We start from the raw sequence: 21,974 nt of genomic DNA, 5'->3' as shown, positions 1-21,974 counted from the left end.
GTCTTGGAGTAGTTTGCAGCAAAATAAATAAAGTGTCATCTACTATATAAGTCATCAATAAAAGTTAGTATTATTATTGCTTTTCTGATCCCCTGTATTATACAGTATATTCTACGTATTAATTTATGTGCTGGGTCATGTGTAAAAAGTGTTAAATCATCTTACATGGAGGCCTCTGGCTTTGGGGGGTCTTTGAGAAATGTGTAAGAACCTCTGTTATCGAGTCTAGCAGGAAAACTCTCTTTCATACTACCAGCTTTTGGCAAAATGCATAACTCAGTCATTGTGAAAGAACAATGCCAGTGTTTTTTCATGTTTTGGCATTATGGTTAGGCAATGTCAGCAGTTAAGTAAAGTATACTGTATGTAATTTGTGGTAAATCAGTGAAAACATGCAAAAACAGCTAAAGCTCACTGAGTTATCATTGTGCCAAAACACACCTGAGACATGGCTACTGCAGCAGGTTTAATTAAAAGACCTCACCTTCAGTTTGGTGCAGTGGTGAACATACTACACAACACTCAACATTCATAACGTTATACAAGTGAGAATCATCTCTGACTGGCTCTTGTGTCAAAACGCTAGACTCCTATATATATACAAACAGTATTTGGTATTTTTGTTTTAACTGTAATGGTCTGAAATGTTTTTGTTGCCTACAATGAGAACTTGTAAATAGCTGAATTTAAACATGTCAATAAAAATAGTTTACTATTTCCATCGTGGCCTGTCATGCAGCAACTGATTCTGTGTCTTGAGGTGTTTTGTTCTCAGTATTTACAGCAAAGCCACTAATGGGGGTGGGTTAAGATAATCTCTTGACTTCTTTAAAGGTCCCATATTTTATGCGTTTTGATCCATAAAAAGATATATTTGTGGTTTTGAGAGCAAAAAACCATCTTAATTAGCCAATCTGATTGGCTGACTTTTTTCTGAGTGATCTAATAAAAATTGAGCAGATTTCAGGTAAAACATTCAAAGAAACAGAGACCAAATCCTGCAAGTTTGGATGGTAGGTCTGGATGAGTGGGGCTTGGGGCATGGCTATGAGCAGTGGCTGCTTTGTTGTGACATCACAAAGTTACAGAAGTCCTGATGGCTCGTTTTAAGGCTCAGTTTCTGAATACGATCTGTGTATTTCTCTGTGGACTGAGTAGTACTCAAAGTATTTTTTTAAGTTATGTTTTTGGGCTCTTTATGTCTTTATTATATTAGCAGTGAGAAAAAGACAGGAAAGTTGGGGAGAGAGAGGATTCAGTAAGGACTGAGCCTTAATGATACGCATTCTACCAGGTGAGCCAACGAAGTGCCCCCAAACACCAAGTAGTAATATAACACCTAGACCTGCTTTGTAATCAAAAAGCGCATGGAAAACTAAATTTATACAATATGGGACCTTTAAGTTACTTTTAGATGTTATGGAACACCAATGCTTTGTAGAGCAGTTATAAGCCTTTTATAAGAACAACAATATGGTTTTCAGGTTGTGTAATAATACTTTGATTGATTTGTCTTCATACTATTACGTAATAAGGCAGTTATAAATGTTGGTGATCCATTAATAAATCGAGACTATCTAATTAGCCATCATATTTGCAGTTGTAAATGTTCTTAAGTTTTTAGTAAACAACTTATTCCCCTAGGGAATAAATAAAGTATCTATCTATCTATCTATCTATCTATCTATCTATCTATCTATCTATCTATCTATCTATCTATCTATCTATCTATCTATCTATCTATCCAACCTATTTTCAAGAGATCAGACACTCCATTGCAGGAGTCTACATGATGAACTTAAGAGCTAAAAAGACCTGTTTTCCTATATTTGTTCGTGTAAGTGGGTTATAACTGATCTATAAAGCACCAGTAGCAAGATTTATTAACCATTAATAAAAAACACTCATAACCTCATTAGGAAGTGGAACCAATTGGTAAAATGATCACAGAAAATTTGGTAACTGTCTTACAAGTAAAATTAATGCTAAGATACATAGCCTATCTTTTCAATACATCCAGTTTTGAATGCTCGTTTATCACTCAAAGTTTCATCAAAACGCTGCAACAACCATGCAGACAGTCGGCGCCCCTCAGTGGTCACACCTGTAGCTGCCCGTCTGCACATACTACTGCATTTCCCATATGTCTGATATTATGATATTGTCTGATATAACTATGCCTAGTGCTTATGCGTGGTTGTGTTAATAAATCCAAGTTTAATCAGTTAAAATAAAACAAGGGCTCCCATACAACCAAATATTGATCAAGGGGTACACAAACCTTATTTTGAATTCAGTGTTTTCAAAGATGTCTAATGGGTTTTAGCAAATTGGATATAATATATGACCACCTAAAATTATATAACTTTCTAATTCTGACGACACCAATCCATTGATTACACGTCCATTAATTAACTGACCGCTTGTTGGGTTGTTACTGAAGAGAACACTCAAACAGTCTGGCGGCCTTAATTTTGAAGGTTTAAACCGGAAACGCTGCTTGTTGTTGAAGGTAGTTTGACATAGGACTAACTGCTACTGCACCCAAACAAGACTTTCTGTCGTATCGCCCAGTTACTGGTATTTACTTCTGTCTTAAAAATATAACAGCGTCTGGACTTGGCTGATTCCGTGAGTTTTCTGTCGTCATAAACAATAAAAGAAGTGTCAGAGGAAAAAGTTTCCCCACACGGTTAACGTTTAGCTGCTGATGTAGCTAAATAATCAACATTAGCTAGCTTTTCGATAGCTTAAGCTACGTTCGCCAGTTACAATACCTCTAATGCTAAACGGTGACTGTAGGACCTCACAAGACTGAAAATATCAGAAAACTTTAATGAAACTGTAATTTACACGTCAGCCAAGGCTTTTTGCATCTAAGCTAAAGTTCCGGTATAATTTGACGTACTGCAAGCTAAAGCTAGCAGTGCTGCTAAATGTATAACTCCAGCGATGTTTGAAAGCTAACATCAGTCTGAAACATAATTGTGACAGCTGAAGGACTATTGAAAGTTAACCTTGCCGGCTTCCCAGGCCCCGTCTTCACCACAGCAAATGTTGAATATTGTATTTAATGTCATGCTGCGTTAGATGAGCTAAACCCAACAACCTGAGGAATACCATTCGTAGTCTCCTAAAAACTACAACTGATAAAGAATAACACTGCACCTTCATGCAACCTTATAGAAACTAGGTAGTGACATTTGCAGTGTTGATAGCTCAATTTACCTTTATAGTAACCTTGAATTCTGAATACATGATCTGTATGTAAAGCTGTGTGTTTGTGTATATGTGGTTATAGAAAGCACAGCTATGTGCAGCTGTGTGCGGAGCTCCAGGGCTCTGTCCCCTGTCCTGCTCCCCAGGCTGCTGCTTCCCCACACGGGGTACAGGTTGGCTGGCAGGGGCATCTGGACCTCACCCCACTGCATGGCTGTCAGTGGAGACTCCCAGCTGCTCCCACTGCCCAGCCAGGCCCGAGTGGTGATCTGTGGAGGAGGTATTGTGGGAACATCAGTGGCTTACCACCTGGCCAAACTTGGCTGGACTGATATTGTGCTTCTGGAGCAAGGCAGGTGAGATAAACGTCTTTGTGGTTTCATGTGTTGGGAATGTTTGCAGTTTTAGAGGTGCTGGGCAAGGTGTAATGAATTGTAAGGCGGCTCTTCAACTCAATGATCCATGGTTAAGCCCCAGGCTTGGCCAACCTTGAGAAGGTCACTGAATTCCCTCTAGCTGAACAGTTTGTGCTTTGTCCCCAACCCTGATCTCCTAAATCTTTGTGGAGGGGGCAAATAAGACTCTAGTCTCTACTTTAGCAAGCAATAGAGGATTAATGCAAATAGTTGTCATTTGGATATTGTTCGGTTAATGCTATGTTTCCTTTTGGCAGACTTGGTGCAGGAACAACCAGACTATGTGCTGGCATTGTCAGCGTGGCCAAGCCTATTTCCATTGAGTGTCAAATGGCCAATTACTCCAATAGTCTTTACCAGCAGCTGGAGGAGGAGACAGGGATCAAAACAGGTTAGCCACTTTGACATGGTTTGCTTTCACTCATGTTTAACTAATCCTGATGTTATTCATGCAGACAAAGGTATATGATATGGCTATTACTATCCTCATTGCTGATAAGTTGCCTTAAACATCTAAAGATGAATATAACTACCTGGTCTTTATTTTATTTAATTGTTTTTAATCTATTTTACTGCTATTTGAACATTTATCTCCAAAGGGTTGTGCTGTGTATCTTACTTTTCAGACAGTGAAGCAAACAATTACTGCATATACTACATAGCATTGCGTTTCAGTGTATTCATTTTTATAGCAATGCAGTGATGCAACTAGTAGTGCTTGGCACATGCATGCATCTGTCTCATCATAACACTTCTGTATATTGGCTTTTTCCAAAGCTAGAATGATAATTACCCTACAGTTTTGAGTTTATTACAATCACTTTGGCTCTGTATTTGAGTGGGGGAATAATCTTGAGTAGTTTCATACCTGCTGAGTCACATGATATGGGATTTGGTGTGTGTGTTTCAGGCTATGTGAAGACAGGGTCTTTGTGTCTGGCTCAAAATCAGGATCGCTTCATCTCGCTGAAGCGCCTGGCATCCCGACTAAAGTAAGACCCCAAACCTCAAGTCAATATTTAGTAGAGATACCTTTGGCAGAATATGCCTGTTTATGTGGATGAGATAGCTTTGCAGATACGGACAGAGAACTTTTTTTTCACTTCTTTGCAAAGTTTGTAAGGCACATATGAACTTTGTGTGAACACCAATTCAAGTCCAGCCTCAATTTCTTGGTTTAATTGAGGTCTTGACTCTGACTTGGCTGGTCCAGGACACAAACTTTGTGCCTGGTGCATGATGGAACATGATGCTTCAAGTGTCTTGCTCCAACATATCAACAAACCAGATAACTTTTATTCTTGGACTGGACAATTTTATTTCTGGTATAAAACCATATCTGTACTCAGCTCCTACATCTTCATCCTCTAAATTCAGGTGAATGCTCCTGTCAGTTGAAGGTGAAATCAAGGCTCTGTTACAGCTGATGGTTTTATGTTTGTGTTACACTGCCCACATTTCTGATTTGTTCAGAGATTCAAATGTTTCAGAGATCTGGGACGAGGCTAGATATGTGGGCCTTTGAAATATAAACTCTGTTATCATATTAAACCTTTGTCTGTTATTCTCTATTCTCAGGGTAATGGGGATCAGCTGTAACATCATTAAACCTAAGGAGGTGGCCAAACTCCACCCTCTTGTTAACATCCATGACCTGGTAGGGGCACTCCACCTCCCTGCTGATGCCGTGGTGTCTCCTCCTGAAGTGAACCATGCCATGGCTGTGGCTGCTGCTGGACAAGGTAACTCAAATTCACAACTTGCAAATTCAAATTCAACTCATTTTACTGTTTTGTCTCCCTCTGCTCACCCTCCTCTTCATTCTCATCTCCTTCCTTCATCCTCATCCTTTTCTCCTTTTTGCCTCCTTCTACATCTCTTCGTCTTTCTCATCCTATCCAGGGGTTCAGATTCTGGAGCGGACCAGTGTTCAGCAGGTTCTGGTGGAGAAGGGTCATGTGATGGCGGTGGAGACTGACCGGGGTTCCATTGAATGTGAATATTTTGTCAACTGTGCTGGACAGGTAAACCTTGGAGTAGGATTGTGGGATACAAATCAGCATCAACAAATCTCAGTGCCAGCCTAAATCAGAGAGTTTTTGAGGGAAAGCCTTTGTAAGCGTTTAGAAATAACCTTTATTTCTGCATTGATTCAATGTACAACTTGAACTTGATTCTAACCGACATTATACTATAAGATAAACACAATGTGACCAAACATGGGAAGGACTTACATGACAGTAAATTACTTGTGTATCATTCTTATGACAGTAGTGGAGTCAGTTGCCAGTTAAATGGTGGCAGCTGAAGTGAACCTTAGCCCCTAGTTTTGAGTTTGAGTCCGTACTGTTAATAGTTAATCTTATTTAATAAGTTGGTATGGTCAATATACATGTCTTCTTACCAGCAGATAGATTTATTTTCTGTCTGTGTCTCTGTCTCATAGTGGGCTTATGAGCTGGGCCAGGCTAGTGAGATGAAGGTGTCGGTTCCTCTTCACGGCTGTGAACACTTCTACCTCCTCACAAAACCTCTCCAGGACCCACTTCCACCCAGCACTCCAGGTCTCACACATTAACTCACAGGAAAATTAACTTTTTCTTGCAGCAGGCACAGTTACTAATTGATTTTAAATTCCAGTCACTTACTTTGTTTTACCAGCTAAATACTATGTCTGTAATATAAAAGAATGTACTGTGCAGTTTAATACTGCAACAAGCATCGCCCAGCCTAAGATGAAGTCCGTAGTTGACACCCAGTGACATAAGGTGAAGTTTGATCTGTGATTATATGCAATTACACTGTCAATTTCTACATCCAAACTTATACTTCTATAGCCAACAACTACATTAAATGAGAGGTTTCACCATCATCACAGTGGAGCGTTTGATAGTACCAACAATGTTAAATGCATCTAGTAGGAACTGGAGTAGGAATGCTTTCAGAAATACATATTGAAACGTAAACTCCCTTTATTTTGTGTCTCTGGAGATTGTGTGTGTGTGTGTGTGTGTGTGTGTGTGTGTGTGTGTGTGTGTGTGTGTGTGTGTGAGAGTGAGAGTGTGTGTGAGTGAGAGTGTGTGTGAGTGTGTGTGATCTCATTTATCATTTAATTTATTGAATTGAATGTCTCTTGATTCAGCCACTTGACTCTATGTGATATTTTACAATATACTCAGAAAATGAAAATCATTATTTACTTTCAAAGTTTAGCTTTCTGCATGTTGATATTCATTACATTAGGTTGCAGGTTGGCTAAACACAAGCCCAGAGAAGGTGATCTAACCAACTTGTGTCTTGTCTCCAGTGGTGATTGATATGGATGGCAGGATATATGCACGGCCATGGCAGGGAGGCCTTCTGTCAGGAGGCTTTGAGAAGAACCCCAAACCCATCTTCACTGAGGGCCGCAACCAGCTGGAGATCCAGAACATGCAGGAGGACTGGGACCACTTTGGTAAAGAGGAGAGGGAGGGATGGGAGTCCACAATGAGGTGGAGAAAGGGGAGGTACAGACAAATAAAAGGAAAAACCCACATTAAGTGTCTTAGTAAGGTATTGGGCCAGATAATGAACACCCTTCTTCCAAAAGATGTTTCCTCATTTGGTGTTTTGATGATGAGTGTGGCCTAACACGTTAGTCTGAAACCTCCCATAGTTGTTGTGTGCAATTTGGTTTGAGATGTGGTGACTGTGATGGCCATATCATACGATTCACATCATTTTCATGTTCATCAAACCCTTCAGTGACCCCTCGTGCCCTATGGATGGGGGAGCTGCCATCCTGGAAGAGACCATCAGGATAGAAATGTTTCATCATAGGATGAAGGTGATCACTCAGAACAACTTTGTGTTGATTTGCAGTGACCCTTCCCCAATGGGGTCAAGAGGACTCAAACTATGCCATCAAAAGGCGCTGCACAGCATAACAGAGGCAGTGGATCCCCTCAATGTAGGGGTCAAGCATTCAGGCCTGTACTGTCCTCCTGGTGTACGCCACACATGCACTCGCCCACTTGTGGAGAATATGGTGAAGGGTGACTCATCTGACCATATCACTCTTTTCCACATCTCTGTAGACCAGTGCCTGTGGTTTTCGCAGCACTGAACTCTCAAATGTGCATTAATCTTTGTAATTAAGTTTAATGCACTGCAACCCTAATATAATATCCCTCTCTATGTAATTTTTGACAGACCATTCTTGCTAACAGTCTGATCATGTCCTGCTTTGACATTCTCGATGACCTGAGGGACAGTTGCTCTTCGGTTTTTCTTTACATATCACACTAATGCACAAGCATCGCAGTCATCAAATGTGCACTGTCGACCACAATTTTTGACCTTATTTACTGACGTCTTTCATATAGATCTCAATGCAGATGTCACTGTAGTTATTGTTGCTATAGAAAAACGAGGCAGTTGAACAGTGTTTGTGACTGTTTGTGAAGTTCCTGCCCCAATAATGACCCCTCTTTAGATCTTTTCCTCTTTCCATCTTGATGCAAAATCAGAATCAACTGGGCCTGCTCAGCATTTTTACACATGATGCCACAGAGCATGATTGGATGTTAAGTGCTTAATTGTACCATGCAGTGCACACGTGTAGAAGCATCTGTATTTATAATTTTTCTCCACTCATTTATTTCGGTTTTTCCTTTTAATTTGTCTTGCATGATTTGTTGTTTGATAGATAATTGGCCAAATGTAAATGAGATGTCACAATGCCATCTTTTCTAGGCAGCCTCATTTAATACAAAACAGCCAATCTGAGTGAAATGGAAGATCTGTGTGTTTTTATGTCATGCTCTTAATTGGACTTCAACTGTAAACTATGTCCTACATTGGACCTCAGTCCACACACACACACACACACACACACACACACACACACACCTGTCCTTTGGCCTTGGCCTCACGCTAGTAATTTGAGATTTGAGATGAGTAATTCCTTGTGCAGCGTGACAGATTGTCAGAAAGACAGCAGTATATCACCAACCAACTCTGACCTACAGCAGAGTCACACTGATGTGTAGTGGGTTGTTCTACAGTTATTTTTCACATTTGCATATTGTATTTTAAAAGTAGTACTTTGAATAAAGTTTCATTAATGTATATGAACAAAAGGTATTTCACATCATAAATATGTACTACTTTGAAGGTAAGCAAGGAAAGTTCAGTAATGGCTGGGAAACAGTAAAAACTCTGTAAACACTGTGTTACAAGTCTGGGATTACATCTAAGAAACAAACTGAAATTGAAACTGAAATGTGTTATATTTTGATATCAAGAGATTGTCAAATTAATTTACGGAATTAGAGTTAACAAAAGAAGCATAATACAGTGTCTGCTGGCCCTGCACTTTACATTGTTGCCCCTGGGTCAACTGAAAGAAAACCTGCTGGACTGTTTATAGCTCGACATGGGAAGAGGGTGCAGCTCCTGCTGTGCAGCTGGAGCTTTAGCTTGTTGAGGCTCTCGCTGTAGTAAAAGGTTTGGGTTGAGTGTTGGTTGAACAAAAGGCAATTAAAGCCAACTCCAGTATTTATATTTTCATTTATACGAGAGACAGTAAAGAGGGGCAGAAAGACATGTAGCAGCCTCATTTTGTGACAGGAAACAGTGTGCTTTATGGGAAATGTAGCCTGACTGGCAGTACTGCTGGTATAGTTGCCTTTATCATGGCTTGGTTATGTAGCACTAGTATGAAAGTTTCTGATTTGAAAATGCAGTACATGGATGTGGACGTTTTAGGGAATTTCTAAAAAGAAAATGTATATCAACCTTCCTGTCTTCTTCCTCCAGAGCCAATGCTCAGTGCTCTGCTGAGGAGAATGCCTGGTCTAGAGTCAGCGGAGATCCATCAGCTGGTGAACTGTCCGGAGTCCTTCACCCCTGATATGCGCTGTCTGATGGGAGAGACGCCGGGTGTCTCAGGCTACTACGTGCTGGCTGGGATGAACTCCTCCGGTCTGGCTTTTGCTGGAGGAGCTGGCAAGTAAGCATGGGTATAAGTGTATTTTCTGGATGGTACTTTTGCGGACAAACATTACTAAATGGTTTTGAAGACTAGACTGCACTGTATTCTGTGCAACTGAAATATGTTTTACCCAGAAAATAGTTCAGCCTCAGTTTCATAATGGCAGTGATCAGCACTGTGATGTGTGTTTTGATTTCATTACAATGAAGCACAAATGGCATGTTTGTCTGATTTTGTATCAAGGTACCTGGCAGAGTGGATGACCTATGGTTACCCCACTGCCAACGTCTGGCCACTGGACATCAAACGCTTTGGTAATCTGCAGAGCAGCCGAACCTTCTTGAGACATAGAGTAATGGAAGTCATGCGTGAGTACTAAACTCTGTTGGTGCTTCAGTGCTTGATTGGTCCAGAAAAATGTTGCTCTTTAAATGTTAGCCCTATATAATATATATAATATAGCCCTATTGTGACAGGCTGGTTAAGATATTTAAACCATCTTAGTATTTTATTATCTGTTAAAGAAAATAAAAAAATTACACACTGAATGATTGACTCATTCTCTCAAGTCTAACTAGCTTATTAATTACCTGTCATTCATTCATCAAAGGTCATGCCAAGAGAAAATGAGTTTTCCAAATTTCTAAACTTTTTTTCTCAGGCACAAAGCCGGGAATTAAAAAGGGTAAAATTTAGGCGTCTGAGTTGAGAATTCACTGATTTGTTTCAGTTTTTCAGTGGGATTGTCTAATTTCTTTTTACAAACCAAAATTTATGACATCAGAATACTTGAAAGATGTTGCAAGAGGCTATAATAATATAAAGATTATAGTAGAAGAGCCGCACAGAACATTTGGTGATGACATTTGTAGGAGTTGCTACAACACAATTATATAGTCATAATTTAGTATTTCCTAAACCTTAAAGGTGCTAATTATTGTATGAATGTGTGTTTGTTTTTCAGTTTTTTGCTCTGGTCTGATTACGCCTGTGCTTTCAAAGTGTCTGTCTATGTTTGTGTCCAGCTCTGCTGTATGAACTGAAGGTTCCTCGCTGGGACTTTCAGACTGGGCGTCAGCTAAGGACCAGCCCTCTATATGACCGTCTGGACACCCAGGGAGCACGCTGGATGGAAAAACATGGCTTTGAAAGACCCAAATACTTTGTTCCTCCAGGGAAAGGTACAGAAAAGTCTTTAGTGAACCTCGAAAATAATTTTTTGATACATAAAAATACAAAACATAGTTTTCAGTGCAGTATAGGTCAGTAATTGTATTTCATCATGCTCAAGTCATACATTCACGGATAATAGGCTACCAGTAGAGTTTACATAAAACCAGTAACCATAAACTAGTATTTTGCAGGTGGCTGCTAATAAATTTCTGAGTGTATCACTGTTAACAGCAGTAGTATGTTCTAGCTAGAGGCTAGATGAGTCTTAAAATACTGGGTGGTGTGGTCAAATGCAACTGTCATTAGCCATCTTGGCTGAGGAGGAACCAGGTTTTCTTAATAAAATGGCCAAAAATTTGTATCTTTTACACTCGCACAATCAGTTCCCTCCTGTACAAAACACTGAAATCACATGCTGCTTGGTTGGATTAAAACCTTGTAGACCTGTTGATATTGTGCTGAAATGTTGTGCTGCATTTTCTTATTGAAGGATTTAGGAGGGCTCAATTGGAAAAGGCTGCTCACAAACTCTATAAAGGATTTTAAGAGCTCTTTTATTGCAGATTTCATAGTAGGAAGTGGAAAATTTAAATCTAATGAAGCGTAATGAATTAAATCATCTGGTGAAAAAACCTAGTTTCTCAGCCCTCCCCATTAAAAGATGAACTATTTTCCCTAAAGCATGCCTGGATTTATGTGTTGTATATATGTTGTATGTAAGTATTATATATGTATGTGTTTGTAGATCTGCTGTCTCTGGACCAGAGTAAGACCTTCTACAAACCAGACTGGTTCGATATCGTTGGAGCAGAAGTGAAATGCTGCAAAGAGGCTGTCTGTGTCATTGACATGTCCTCCTTCACCAAGTTTGAACTGACTGTGAGTCATGATGCACTATCGATGACTAGGGTTAATCAACACCAAATCACATAAGACAGAAATACATTTGATTGCAAAGTTTTCCAAGTCAAAGTGTGGTCTGTCCCGATGTCCCAGTCCACAGGAGACCAGGCCCTGGAGCTGCTGCAACATCTGTGTGCCAATGACCTGGATGTTCCTGTTGGACACATTGTCCACACCGGCATGTTGAATGAGAGGGGAGGTTATGAGAATGACTGCAGTGTGGTCCGCCTCAGCAAGAACAGGTTTGAAGCACCTTGAGAATAACACTGTAGACATGCAGTTTATAAAGACCTCACATTAACTCACATTTTTGCCCCCTGTCCAGCTTTTTCATCATCTCCCCGACAGACCAGCAGGTCCACTGCTGGTCCTGGATAAAGAAACACATGCCCAATGACCCACACCTTCACCTAGAGGATGTCAGCTGGAAGTACACAGGTAAGCACACAGCACCATTGTTGAGGTCCTGCGGGGATGTCGCCATCTACTGCCCACACAATATTACAGCGTGAAAGCAATGCATCAGCATCACACATCCACTTTTCTGCTCCTAACCCAGTTATTGAAGTGGCCTGATTCTGGTTTTGGTGTTTGTAAAATCGGTCACTCATGGGACCATGTGGGTTAATTACACATCCAAAATATAATTTTGTATATTTGTAATGTAATTACCTTAACTGTCGGAAATGTGAGCAACATTAGGCTTAATTAGGCCTCTATTTTTATATATGAGATAAAACATCAACTGGCAATCTATTCTAAATCTTACCCATAGCACTGTACACTGTGTCCTTACCCTAATGATCATAATACTTTTTATGCTAATTGATATTAATTCCTGACAAAGTTACAAATAGAATAAGCTCAGGTTTTATAAAAATGATGATACACTCACTAAACACTGTTTTCTCAGGTTTTCAGACGTGAATCCTCCCGGTTTAGTGAGAAGGATAGGTAGTGAACACACATGAAGCCATGCTTAGAACAGATTATTGTGAGTTAACATATTAACAGTGGTTGTGTGATCCAAGTCAGGAAACTTTAGGGTAAAAGTACCTGACTACGGCTGAGCTCAGTTCATCTGGTGATGAAGTATGATCTTTTACCCACAGCTTTGAATCTTATTGGACCCCGTGCAATGGATGTTTTGGCTGAGCTGTCATATGTTTCCATGACGCCCGACCACTTCCCGTCTATGTTCTGTAAGGTAGGAAACGATGGCTAATTACAATAACAATAGTAGAGTAGCTGAAGTAGTAGCAGCAGCAGTTCTTTAGGTTGCACCTTTGGTTGTAGTAATGGAAATACATATTGCTAATTGCAGCACAAGTAACTCTTTATGCCCGGTTATTAACCACAAATTTGCAGCTGTAGTAACTTACCATATGTGTGTATGTATGTTTACAGGAGATGAGTGTGGGCTATGCCAATGGGATCAGAGTGATGAGTATGACTCATACTGGAGAACCAGGCTTCATGCTCTACGTCCCCATAGAGGTGCGACCTACACACACACAATCATTATCTTGTTACCATTCCACAGGATGGTTTGTAAAATCTTAGAAAGTGCTACTATATATTTTGTACATCATGTCTAACATAGATATTTTCCTCTGCTCCCTACAGTACGCGCTGCATGTGTACAATGAGGTGATGTCAGTGGGTCAGAAGTATGGGATTCGTAACGCAGGGTACTACGCACTGCGCAGCCTACGGATAGAGAAGTTCTTTGCCTTCTGGGGTCAGGACCTCGATGCTTTCACCACCCCACTGGAGTGTGGACGAGAGTTCAGGGTTAAGTTTGACAAGGTCTGTTTCCAGTGCAGCTGTGTAAACACATCAAACTGCGTGATACCAGCCCACATGGAGTCTGAATTTTGCTTCTAGTTTTAAGTTACAAAAAACTTTTTATTTGGCCTCATGGTGTTTCAGCAGCAAGTTTTCACTGTTACCATGGTGATTTTGGTGAGGAAGAAATTCAACGATAATATGAGTATTAATGCTTTGTATTCCACTCAGTCAAATTATTATTGTACATGATGCTCTTTTGAAGGTCTTGGTTTTACTTGACCTTTTTTTTTTACTTTAAAATGGTTGGAGCACGAGAGAGGAGCAGAATAACAACAGGCTCTTTGCCATCTGCTTTACTGAAACCTTCAACATATGGGTTGTAGTCTTTGACGGGATGGAGAAGAAAATTTTTCACCAGACTGCACCTGCAGGCACAACAGGTGGCACTTTATGGTAAAGTTTACCATCTTTTCATTTTGAAAAAAGTGCGCTGTCTGCTGCATACATCCATAATGCCAGCAAAGTATTAATAATGGAGCCCACAGTGTAAAACTGGTTTCACAGATTGCATTCAGAGGAGCAGTCAGCAGCAGAGTCCATGTCTTTATCATGTTTTTGAAAAATGTGTGAAGTTAAGAAGCTGTGGTTTTCCTGCATTCATCCCAACAGAGCTGTGTCACATCTCAAGATGTTACTTGTTTGTAGGCCAGGCTCCTAATGCTCCCTTGCTCCCTTGTTTCTCTCTTCTCTTCCTCATCTTTTGCCTCCTCTACTTCCTCTACTTCCTCTCCTTGACGTTTTGTCAATTTCCCACACTCTTCTTTCTTTTTTCTGCCACACCTTCCTTCTCTCCTGTCTGTTCTCTATTCCTCTCTCCTGTCCTCCTTCCTCCACCAGGACACAGACTTCCTGGGTCGTGAGGCGTTGCTGCAGCAGCGTCAGGATGGCGTGTTCCGACGGTTCGTCATGCTGGTTCTTGAGGATCACGACACTGAGCTGGACCTGTGGCCGTGGTGGGGGGAGCCCATCTACCGTAACAATCATCTGGCTGGGACGACCACCAGCAGCGCCTACAGCTACACCTTGGAGCGCCACGTCTGCCTTGGCTTTGTATCTCCACCACCAGGCGAAGAGGGGCTCCCCACACCCATCACTCCGGACTTCATCAACCGTGGGGACTATGAGGTGGACATTGCTGGCCAGCGCTACCCGGCCAAAGCCAAACTCTACCCCTTCAGCTCCCTCTTCACCCAACAAAAACGCCGCAAGGAAGACATGGAGCTCAGCAACCTCCAGGGGAAGTGATGCAGAGTAATAGAAAACCCTCCAGTAGCCTCAGCAGGGGCTTCTGTGATACTCCTCCAGTTCACCAAATCCACTCCTGCACTTACCCCGCAGTGCCAACCTATCTTCCCTTTTCTGGCTCCTAATCAGAGGGCTGTTTGCACTATTACTCCTTGTCCCCCCAATATTTAACATCCACGTTGCATCGCTCTCTTTCGAAGTGCAATATTTAACAGGCATCAGATGCCTGAGCTATATCAAATACAGTTATTAAAGTCTGCAGTTCCTTTTCAGCCCTGCCCTGCTATACACTGTAAACACACTCCCCACAGTCTCAAAGGCTGCTTTACTGGGACAGTCTATGGTTAAGTGCCTTTGTCAAGGCAACATGAACACTAGCTGTTGAGAACTTATTCACTTTGTTCACTTTAACCCATCCGGAAGGGGTTTTGAATGACAATCTTTTCCAGTAGTGCTCCAGTCACTGTAACGCTTCACACTGCATGGTCTGGAAAAGTCTGAAAGAAAGTCAGCGCTGATTTGCAAATGCCTACACAGTCACTGTAGATGTTGACTCTGTTGTCATTTTTCAAATTGTAAATTTGCTGCTGTAAAGAAAATGAGTGATCTGATGTGATGCGTGTCAGCCCCACTACATTATACTTGACAATGAAGGAACATATCCTGGAAAGGCCTGGAAAAGCCATGAGAAAGCATTAAGAGGCCTGATATAATCATTAGTAAACCATTGTTTACCCCCCCCCCCCCCCCCCCCCCCCCCCCCCCCCCCCCCCCCCCCCCCCCCTCCCCCCAGTCACTGCTCTTCCAGTCCTGTTGAAAAGGCTTCCCAGGCTCCTGAAAGCCTGAAAGCCTTTTCCCATTTTTATCATCAACTTTCAGATGTTCTGATGTTATTTTTGCTGTGAGTCAAGCTTGTGGTAATGTATTTATGGTGATATAATCCAACCTGTTATTTACAGTGCAATCAGAAAGTACTCAGACCTTCAAATTTTTCACATTTTGTTATGCTGCAGCCTCATGCTAAAAAAGAAATTCCAGCACAAGGCTGCAACATAACAAAATGTCAAAAAGAGTAGGGGTCTAAACACTTTCCGAATGCACTGTGTGTTTGCAGTAGTTTGGACTCAGCATTGCTATTTTGATGCTAAAGTTTTGTTTTATTAATGTTGTTGAATGTGTGGCTGATGTTAGGTGACCCAAAGATAAGGGAAGCTAGGATGGGAAAGCTGCGACCTTAGCTGTAATCCCAGACCTGTTGGTTGGAGTCCATGATATCTTACATTGGTGATTTGACTTTTACCTGAGTTTAGATGTTTGTGTAAAGCAAGGACTTCATTGCAATTTGAAATAAAGCAATGTATTTTTATATAGCTAGTGCGTATAAAATCTCTATTTTCTGTATTGCACATTTTTTCTACATCTGTTTTAAGTTTAAGAGCAGCAGGCCTTGAGCTGATAGGGATTTAATGTGTTGCTCGGTAACACTTCAGCAGCATTGATGTGAAGAACAATGCTCAGATAGTGTTTCATTAGTGTGTGGGTCTTTTGATGTCAACAGGCTCTGCACCAAATTGCGTTCTCACCAGATGGGAACTTGCTAAGTCACTGGGCACATACACTGAGTGCCTTGCTTTAGAAGGGTAGAACATGTTAAGATTAAAGGCTGAAGCTTTGATGCAAATGTAAACAAAAAGCCCCAGCACCACCAGTCTTGCAATCACTCCCCACCTGATTGAAAGGCGTATGAATACACATCTCAGCAGTGGGCACCGGCCTATCTTTGTTGCTTATTTTCCATTTACAGTGTATCTCCAACTTTTTGTTTATACCTGTAGATTATTTGTTTGGGAAATTACAGATTAGTCGCATTTGCTCAGTTTAAATACAGTACAAGATTTATTTATTTCCTTTTTCATATCTTGAGTAGCAGCAGCACTGTTCCAGCTTGCATGTTGCAGAAAAGCAGCTGCTATGCTGACAAAACAAGAATATAGAAGGCCTCATTAAATTTTACGCCACCACGCTGGTGACAGCCTGAGGCATTATGTTTTCTGGTTGTCCATACCATTCTTGTGAACGCGCAATCTCAGTAAGGCTTTCTTCAAATTTGGCACAACCCTTCATTTGGACTCAAAGATTAACTGATTAGATTTTGGTGGTCAAACGTCAAGGACACTATGACCTCACTAAACATGTTTTTGACCTTAAGTGAAGCATTTATATACTTCTTATGACACAGTTCAAAACAAATAGGATAAAACGTTGAAGTGACGACATGATATATCCAATCGGTCAAAGGTCAACTTCACTGTGACATCATAATATTTATCCTCGTCTTACCTGGTTGCTGGAGGCATACACTCGAGAGGCAGTGATTCTAGTTGTACTTGTTTTACTTTGACTTGGGTATGAATCCATATGTTCAGTGTACAGTTACAATTAATGAGCTCTTGCTCATGAGATTTGACAGGAGCCAGTCTTAACAGTAGGATAACAGCGCAATTCTGTACATTTTACAACATGGCTGCTGCACAACTGCTGCCGTTGCTTGTACAATGAAACCAGCTGCGAAAGGGAGTCAGATGTTGCTTATAAAGGGCAATTTTTTCTTCATGTGTGTGCTTGTATGTTTGTAAAAAGGCGTTAATATGAAACAAAATATTTGCATGTGAGGGTGCAGTGACCTATTATCTGTCTATGTGTCGGTGCAGTCTGGATTCAGTCAGTTTCAGGGCTGTCACCATGGTGCTTTGGCTCTTACCTCTATACTGTAGAACCAACAATTCTCTCGCACAGTGGTGCCCTGCTTCGGCTTGATGTGATTCACCTCTTTAACACTAACCTACATTAGACTGGAAGTCTAGTCTAATGATGCAATTTATCATTTCCAAAAATTGTGTCCAGTTCATATCAGTACTGTATGAATAAGGCGTCATAAATAAGTTGAAAATAATTAATTAGTTCAACCAAAGCTTGTCCCTTTAAGTTCACGCACTTTGGACAGAGCTCAGCAGCTCTCTGTCTTTTATCATCACAAAATGCTTCATATCCAAGTGTCCAGTGGTTTGTGGAGAGCACACACTGTTCACTGCAAAAACCACTGCTGTGGTGGACTCATCACATGACCTGTTAGTCATTTCAGCTGTGGTGATTTATTTTTTTATTACTTGCATGGTAAAAGTGAAATGGTCCCAAACATTTGCACTAAACGTAGGGTCACAGGGTTTCTGTACAGGTTTGAAATTATTAATAACAGAGGTATATTGAATGTATCAGGTTACTTGGATTTCAAAGGTTAAAAAAGTGCAGAGAGCTATGGTCGTATAAGTATAAATATAACATACTGTATATCATAAAGTTTAAAGTATTAAGAGAAATGGTCATAATGGATGTCCAGAATAATATACTACATAAAGAGAAATCGGTTGTGTTGATGACTGACCAGTCAGAGGGTTGTGTTGTCTGTCTGAAATGCAGAAAGCAGTTTGGTACATGTTTGTCTCCTATCTAATGTTCCCATTTTAACACTTGTCATACTGGACTCATCTGTAAATGCCGGCGTTTGCCCCAGAGCTTTACACTGTTGTATTGATTAAACAGATGTTTGGCTGTCTAATGTAAAATATAAAGAGAACTTTGTTCATACCAGAAGGTTGACTTGGCTTGATGTGTTAATTTCAGGTGTGTGTGTGTGTGTGTTGCATGCACTCAGGAAGGCTCTAACACGGCCAGATTCAAGGTTTCAGTCCCCATGGCTACCAGCTGTGTAGTGTTTCTTGTGTGAAACCTTGCATTGTTTAATCTTCCTACACGGAGCCATCAGTCTGTTTCTGTGCTGTCTGCAAACATCAGTCTGAACGCCTGCAGTGAGACTGAAGGTTTATTCATGTGTCAACAGTCACAGCAGAGGACTGACACAGCTGTTCTCTGCTCATTAATAACACAATCTCATATTATTCCCACAAATGAATTGTGTAAGATCAGCTCAGAGCCAGGAAAGTTACACAACAAAACACTTTATTAACATATTACAACACAACAGCTTCCTACTGCAGTGCATTCTGGTTTGTGGAGATCACGTCCTTCTGGCTTTACGCGGGCGGCATCCATTGTGTGGCACAGGGGTGCCGTCGGTGATTGATACCACCTCCAGGCCTCCCATTGTCAAGCCTTTGATTGCAGACTGCACAACAGAGATAAATTCATTCATTAACAAAACTAACCGGAACAAATCACAATGTTTGTGACTCCCTAAACACTTTAAAATGACCCTCGTTGTAACAAGTCTGATATGAAGCTTATTTCTTCTTGCAGTGAAAGGTTTATTTGTGCTGGCCACTGTTAAAACACACAACCGGGTCAGTAGTGCAAGATACAAAACCTGTTTCTTTCATCCTGTTGTGTTGCGATTCCACTGTGGCCCTTTTTACACTTTCTAAACTTTCACGTGCTTAACTGTAAATTTGAAACATAAAACCAATTTTGCCAATGAAAGGACAGAGTGCAAAATATAAACTGAGTCTCTTTAGGGTTTTTGACTGTTCGACAGACAAAACAAACACTATGAAGAAGTTGGATTGAGAAATGGAAAATCTCTCTTTAATGACATTTTATAGACTAAGTAATTAACTGAAAAAATAGAATCCGTAGATTAATCTATACGAAAATAATCTGTAGTTGAAGCAGCAACAACTTTCAAGATTCTGCAGATAATGCAGACCCCCAATTTACTCCTTGTACTCACCAAACGTCCAGGACCAAGACCTTTGACCACGACACGAACAAACGTGACTCCCTTTGCTGTGGCTTTCTGTTCAGAGGAAGAAACATTGAGAATTAATGTGTATCATCAATCTGACCCTCCTGTTCTAAACAGCAGAGTCAGATTTAGGACTGAAAATCTTTTGGTTGGGGACTGTTGGTCGCACAGACCTAGCAGTTCAAGACATCATACGGGGCTTTCACAGAAGTTGTGTATAGCATTGTTTCATGACATTTTCTAGGCCAAGAAATGAATAATTTTCAGAAAAAATAAACAGATTAATAGGTAATGAAAATACTTGTTTGCTGCAGGCCTAAATTATAGTCAGTAGTGTAGAATAGCTTGAGGTTAACCAGCATTACTTTTAGAGATTTTTTAATTACTAACAAAACAAGAGATACTGTTCTTGTTAAATGTCTTCTTGCCATCTTTTTCATTTTCAGCATGACATGTGAAAACAGTTTAAAGGTCAGAATATTTTCACCACTTGACAATATACAACACTAAGGCAGCCTGATAATCAAACTTAATTTCTCCAGTGTTTACTGCAAGGAAAAAAAAAAACTGTGTGACCCTAACTGTGTTCGCCAGCAGCCCTCTAAATTAGCTTTTTAACACCGACTGCTCCACTCCGTCAGAGTCCTTAGAGAGGGCCGCTAATTTACAACACACATTTAATATCCAGACACTACATGTTGTTAAACAGAGCAGAGAAACAGCAGGGCTGAAATAACAAGGTGTTCTCACAATTATACAAGACTGTCCTTTAACACAAAAGACAAAGCCCCAGCAGTCATGTGGTTGTTGTCCAAATATCCTTGAGAAAGACACTGGACCTCCAAGCTGCTATCTCACATTAAGTTATGAGTGTCAATGTGAGAACTTACCTTTGCAGCAGAGATGCCTGCAGTCTGAGCAGCGATGGGTGTCGACTTCTTGATGTTCTTGAAGCCTTCTGTTCCGCAGGATGTCCTGACCATCGACTGTCCCGCGCTGTCTGTCAGCTGGATGTGTGTGCTGATACAAGAAAGCACAGTTTACTAGGTCACTGACTCACAACTGATTGGCAAGTTTATTTCTTGAATTCTCAAAGCAAGCCTTATGTTCCCCACAACTGATGTGACTGCATCACATAACTGCTAATAAAAGGGCTGTTCTCTGTGAGACCTCCGTGCTTCCTCTGGTTTGAGTTCTGACCCACTCAGCTTGTACTACACTCCTGAATCAACATCTACCATTTGTTTTTATCTCACCTGTTTCAAGTTAAGAATAATTATTATTTATTAAAGACAAGGTCAACGTAGAAATGTGATTTCACTGTTTACTTTCAATTTTAAGTTTTATTCAATTTTCATTTCATTTCATTTTCATGTTCAATTTCTTGAAATAACAGATTAAAGTATCCTGAGTTCTAAATGTGCAGAAGATAATGCCCAAAATATTTGCACAAATATTCCTGTTTATTATCACTTGCGCAGTTTCCACTTACTTGTTGTATGTGGCTTTAATGTGAAGGATTGGTAACTCATCAAACTTCTTTCCACCCCAGCTCAGTGAACTGTCCTGACCAGGCAGTGGAGGAAAATGGCTGCGGGGTTAAAAAGAATGATCTCATCAGCAGTATTCTACTGCACCGAGTAGTGCATCTACTAACTAAGCAAACTGCACATAACATTAAAATGGAAATACTACAATTCTGACCTGAAGTCTTTGGAAGTTTTCGCAGAGTCGGTGGCGGATGCTGCGCTCTGCTGAAGTCGGGCAGCACTGCTACATAATGTTCGTTGCAGGCCGCTGCTTCCACATCTATAGACACAAAGTTTCATTAGCAACACCTTCATAAACCAGCGTTCATTTCCTTTAGTTAAAAACTAACCTCTGCTCTGAACATATGTACATTTAAAGACATGCTGCACAACTGTCAGAATTTATCACAACTAGCCGTTAGCTAACAAGGTTGCTAGTAAAACATGTCAATGAAACACTTACAGAGAGCTTCCATTTGCATTCAGACTTGCAGCCAGCTGTCGACATACGTTACTCACAGAATTAGCTAATATACAATTGAATTTATACATGTTTGATACGTTTATTAACGGTCAGACATTGAGCTCTTTTCCACACAACAAACGTGACATTGAAGGTGCTTCAATTCCAGATCAGACCAGTAAAAGGTTTATTTTTTCAGGGGTGGTGAAATCATAATAACATTATTTCTTACAATAACAAATACTAGTTTTACTTGTAAATTTTATCGTAAAATGTGAGTTTTGAATTAATACACATTAAAATATATATCTGTAGTACGTATAATGATGTATTTTTGTTTTCAAAAGGCATAGTCATTTCATCTTACCCCACTTTTATCAGAATAGACTGTTCGTTTTTCTGCACAGGATTGTGGGTAATAATAGGAAAATGCTGCTTT

At 40.5% G+C, this 21,974-nt stretch overlaps 2 protein-coding genes across 3 annotated transcripts; one reads left to right on the top strand and one right to left on the bottom strand.

Moving 5' to 3' along the window:
* The first annotated feature begins 2,528 nt into the window (after window positions 1-2,528).
* On the top strand, window positions 2,529-15,535 carry pdpr (pyruvate dehydrogenase phosphatase regulatory subunit). 2 transcript variants are annotated; one of them, XM_022742429.1, is made up of 18 exons: window positions 2,529-2,631; window positions 3,302-3,575; window positions 3,893-4,026; window positions 4,546-4,627; window positions 5,214-5,377; window positions 5,538-5,659; window positions 6,082-6,199; window positions 6,943-7,092; window positions 9,438-9,630; window positions 9,856-9,980; window positions 10,638-10,793; window positions 11,531-11,664; window positions 11,782-11,930; window positions 12,014-12,126; window positions 12,801-12,895; window positions 13,096-13,185; window positions 13,315-13,497; window positions 14,377-15,535. In XM_022742429.1, exons 2-18 carry the CDS (start codon window positions 3,313-3,315, stop codon window positions 14,782-14,784), a joined length of 2,679 nt encoding a protein of 892 aa, XP_022598150.1. In that variant the 5' UTR covers window positions 2,529-2,631; window positions 3,302-3,312; the 3' UTR covers window positions 14,785-15,535. The 2 variants fall into 2 exon arrangements, with proteins under 2 accessions (XP_022598150.1, XP_022598159.1); XM_022742438.1 differs by having other exon boundaries at window positions 2,545-2,580.
* A 3,249-nt stretch (window positions 15,536-18,784) lies between these two features.
* mrps11 (mitochondrial ribosomal protein S11) lies at window positions 18,785-21,698 on the bottom strand. The gene is made up of 6 exons (XM_022744770.1): window positions 21,536-21,698; window positions 21,248-21,352; window positions 21,036-21,134; window positions 20,434-20,563; window positions 19,529-19,594; window positions 18,785-18,967 (listed from the first exon to the last, which is right to left on the bottom strand). The coding sequence occupies exons 1-6, from the start codon at window positions 21,622-21,624 to the stop codon at window positions 18,860-18,862; spliced, it is 597 nt and encodes a 198-aa protein (XP_022600491.1). The 5' UTR covers window positions 21,625-21,698; the 3' UTR covers window positions 18,785-18,859.
* Between the last annotated feature and the right edge of the window lie 276 nt (window positions 21,699-21,974).

This window comes from Seriola dumerili, unplaced genomic scaffold (genome assembly GCF_002260705.1).
Source record: "Seriola dumerili isolate Sdu_G_001 unplaced genomic scaffold, Sdu_1.0 BDQW01000003.1, whole genome shotgun sequence".
Classification (NCBI taxonomy): domain Eukaryota; kingdom Metazoa; phylum Chordata; class Actinopteri; order Carangiformes; family Carangidae; genus Seriola; species Seriola dumerili.
This window is presented reverse-complemented; position numbering and strand designations above follow the sequence as displayed.

What these genes read in the sequence shown, in the direction of transcription:
- pdpr (XM_022742429.1), top strand. Translation starts at nt 3,313, where the DNA reads ATGTGCAGCTGTGTGCGGAGCTCCAGGGCTCTGTCCCCTGTCCTGCTC. An exon ending in ACTTCCACCCAGCACTCCAG is followed by an intron (nt 6,200 to 6,942) that starts GTCTCACACATT and finishes TCTTGTCTCCAG; the next exon opens with TGGTGATTGATATGGATGGC. An exon ending in TGTCAGCTGGAAGTACACAG is followed by an intron (nt 12,127 to 12,800) that starts GTAAGCACACAG and finishes TTTTACCCACAG; the next exon opens with CTTTGAATCTTATTGGACCC.
- mrps11 (XM_022744770.1), bottom strand. Translation starts at nt 21,624, where the DNA reads ATGTATAAATTCAATTGTATATTAGCTAATTCTGTGAGTAACGTATGT. An exon ending in AATGCAAATGGAAGCTCTCT is followed by an intron (nt 21,353 to 21,535) that starts GTAAGTGTTTCA and finishes TTGTGTCTATAG; the next exon opens with ATGTGGAAGCAGCGGCCTGC. An exon ending in CAGGCATCTCTGCTGCAAAG is followed by an intron (nt 19,595 to 20,433) that starts GTAAGTTCTCAC and finishes TCCTCTGAACAG; the next exon opens with AAAGCCACAGCAAAGGGAGT.